Source organism: Argentina silus (assembly GCF_951799395.1).
Source record: "Argentina silus genome assembly, chromosome: 9".
Taxonomy (NCBI): domain Eukaryota; kingdom Metazoa; phylum Chordata; class Actinopteri; order Argentiniformes; family Argentinidae; genus Argentina; species Argentina silus.
Window position 1 is genome coordinate 19,267,816 of NC_139663.1, and position 3,540 is coordinate 19,271,355.

A 3,540-nucleotide genomic window follows, 5' to 3' on the forward strand; every position below is an offset into this window, starting at 1 on the left:
ATATGATATAATCAATACATCAACGGCCTTGCTAACTTTGCTGCCGACTACGCACCATTCAAAAAAAAAAAAAAAAAATATCTCTCCCTAGTCCTACACCTGGTTCGATAAGGGGCCCTTTACAGACCTCTGTTCTTGGCCTTCACCCCCCCCCCCCCCCCCACACCCCACCCCACCCCACCCCACCCCAACCCTAAACACCCCAAGAACCAAAACCAGAACCTAACATAACTAAATCAACAGAGGCAGTGCCAAAGGAAGCAGAAAACCACTAGACTATTGTAGTCACTTAAACACTCTTACAAAACATGATAACCCCCTAAATGTGACTACTGTATATGACTTATCTTACAGGATTTGTTTTTATACAAGCCCTAACAATTCAAATTCATCGTTTAATAACTATATTTTTTTTAATCTTTAATCTAGCAGCTCTCTATATCACCACGGAAACCTCTACAGCCAACAATCTATGTTTAATTTTTAGAAATTAAAAACCCACAATATCAAAATACACAGCACAAAATATCTGAGGTATAAGATGAAAAATATCCGTTTTTTTTTTTTTTTTTTGTCCTCTCTCTTAGGAGATGCTAAAATGATGCACAACTGCATGTATTGCAATACCCAGGCCTCGGAAATACTCTCTGTCTCTCTCTCTCTCTCTCTCACGCACGCACACTCTCTTTCTTTCTCTGCCCTGTCAGGAAGGTTGTAGATAGGTTGTTTGAGGGTTGTGGAGTGTTGTTTTTAGTAGGGTGCGAAGCGGCTGTAGCCTCCCCGGTATATACTAGCCTGCAGGGAGGAGAGCACTAGCCCCACGTCGTCCGCGTGACTCCTGGTCTTAGCGTCTGCCAGCGGGGCGAAAGCGTTCTGAAACAAACACACGCACACACACACACGCAAACACACAAACACACCGGGTGAATCTCCCACAGGCCGAGGTGAGTGGCGGCCATCTTATGAACGTTTTGTGTGTTCATATGTTCTCTTTTTACGTTACCGTACTTTTACGTTTCTGGTACAGACCCGCGGGGACGGTACAGCCCCTCATGCAGCAGGCACAACAAGACACCTCATGCCAGGGGCGCATGCCGGCGGCTACTCACACAGTGAAGAAACAGGTTAATACACGGCCAAATGATAAAAACAACAACGACAGCAACGACAGCAACAACGACAACAACAACTCATGAGAATCACACAACAGCTATTCAAGCTTCCAGTTGTGTGTGTGACATCAACATGTATCATGCTCACGTTAGCAAAGGGACATCTTTTATTTTGTCTGTTATGGGTTGGGTGTTTTCATTATTATTCATTCATGTCTGTCTGTCTGTCTGTCTGTCTGTCTGTCTGTCTGTCTGTCTGTCTGCTTGTCTGTCCACTTGTCTTGCCTGCCTGTATATCTGTCACCCTCTCTGTCTGTCTGTCTGCATACTCCTTTGTCTGTCTGTCTGCCTGTCGTTCTGTCTTTCTGTCTGTGTGTCTGCGTGTCTTTCTGTCTGTCTGTCCACTTGTCTTGCCTGCCTGTCTGTCACCCTGTCTGTCTGGCTGGCTGCTTACTCCTCTGTCTGTCTGTCTGCCTGTTTGTCTTTCTATCTGTGTGCCTGTGTGCCTGTGTGCCTGTCTGTCTGTCTGTCTGTCTGTCTGTCAGCCCTACAGGTCCACCTGCCTGGTGTGGCATTGGTACTGTAGGGCCCAGTCTATTCCCCCTGCTCTCCCTCCCATCTCCCTGCGGCTGCCACACCACTTAGGTGAAGGATTTAATTATCAAAATGACTAATTATTCCATTACTGGGGAGCGCCGGGCGAGGTGGTATCCACCAAATTAGAAATATAATAACTAACATGCACTCGGCTGCCAAGGAATGGAGACATTCATCATGTTTACAGGCTGGATTAATGTGGCATTTTGGACTGCCGTTAGCACAAGAGACAAATTCAATTAAGTTTAAGTGAGGGGATGTCAGCTACGCTCAAACCCATGCAGAGCGGGATGAGGAGAGGGAGGGAGGGGGGTGTGGGGGGGTGGGGGTGGGGAGGGAAGAGAGAGAGAGAGAGAGAGAAAGAAAGAAAACAACAGCAGAGTGATGACAAGTGCATGCAGAGATTGAAAGAGAGAGGGAGATACGAAGATAATGAAGGGGAAAGGAAGAGGCAGAGGACAGTGTGTGTGTGTGTGTGTGTGTGTGTGTGTGTGTGTGTGCGTGCGTGCGTGCATGCGTGTGCGTGTGGGAGAGAGAGAGAGAGAGAGCAAGACAGTGTGTGTGTGTGTGTGTGTGTGTGTGCGTGTGCGTGAGAGAGAGAGAGAGAGAGAGAAGAGCAATAGAGAGAGTGATAAAGGAAGAGATAGAGATGATGCTAGAAAGAGAGGGAGGGAGAGAGCAAGACAGTGTGTGTGTGTGTGTGTGTGTGTGTGTGTGTGTGTGTGTGTGTGTGTGTGTGTGTGTGCGTGCGTGCGTGTGTGTGAGGGAGAGGTGTGGCGTTCTTACCATGGCACCGACGCTGTATGTGGCTGCGGGAGCAAGTGCGTGGTTGTAGGGGTCGGCAGCATATACTCGTCCGTAACTATGGAAACATAGGAGACATCAACAAACCACGTCAGTACCGGTCCACGTTAAAAAAAACATTTCCCCCCGGGGGGTATATGAAATATCAACTCAGGAAAAAATTAGTTTACAGTCGATGGAATTGATACCAGCAGACAGTCTGGTCTGTCTAAGACAGCGGTCACACCTGGTATGAACCTGTTTTGTTATCCAATATGATGATCAGGTCACGGAGACAGTGAGCGCTACCGTCAGAGAACAATGCACGTGTACGGCGTGAATGTCCACGCTGGTCGTTTCACAGCGCACAGCACCGTGAGTCACGGGTGTGAAACGACCCGACGCTGAAGCACCGGATCGTACTGTGTACGAACATGACGGGAAAAACACAAACCTTGTGGGCAACAAAATGCATCAAAGCCCAAAGTACTGATCACACGTTAAAAGAAAGTCACTCTGTGTTTTTCAGAGAACTGGTGAGACAGAAACAAATGGAGAGTGGCTTGTAATGTCATGAACGACAGATTGAGAGAAAGAGAGAGAGAGACAAAGAGAGAAAGAGTGGCACAAATAGAGAGAGAGAGAGAGAGAGAGAGAGAGAGATGGAGAGAGAGAGAAATGGAGAGAGAGAGAGAGAGAGATGGAGAGAGAGAGAAATGGAGAGAGAGAGATGGATGGAGAGAGAGAGAGAGAGACAGATGGAGATGACTGAGACAAAAGAAGAAGAAATGTCTCTGCAAAACATGAGGGGTCGTTTAAACTGCAAATGACTGTGTTTTGGCCAGTGACAGAAGGATGGGTTTGGGTCTAAACCATTTCATGGTAACTGACGTGCTGTAGAGTCACACAGGCCGTACTCCTTCCTCTAAGTGAATGTCCTCAAGCTAATTCAGTCTGACACTGCCCATGCTCTGAGTGGTTCGATGTGTGTGTGTGTACGCGAGCGTGTGTGTGTGTGTGTGTGTGTGTGTGTGTGTATGTCTGTTTT

General features: G+C 47.4%; 1 protein-coding gene across 4 annotated transcripts in view; it reads right to left on the bottom strand.

Annotated features, from left to right (window-relative positions):
- Positions 1 to 207: 207 nt before the first annotated feature.
- Positions 208 to 3,540, bottom strand: part of rbfox1 (RNA binding fox-1 homolog 1) — a gene marked incomplete at its 5' end in the record, with an annotated part of 64,556 nt that continues 61,223 nt past the window's right edge. For 3 of the 4 annotated variants that reach the window (XM_083677136.1, XM_083677135.1, XM_083677138.1), the window contains 2 exons: positions 208 to 873; positions 2,496 to 2,571. In XM_083677136.1, the coding sequence (XP_083533262.1) occupies positions 751 to 873; positions 2,496 to 2,571 (199 nt within the window). In that variant the 3' untranslated portion in view covers positions 208 to 750. The remainder of the gene's footprint in view (positions 874 to 2,495; positions 2,572 to 3,540) is intronic. The other variant, XM_083677137.1, reaches the window with a different exon arrangement.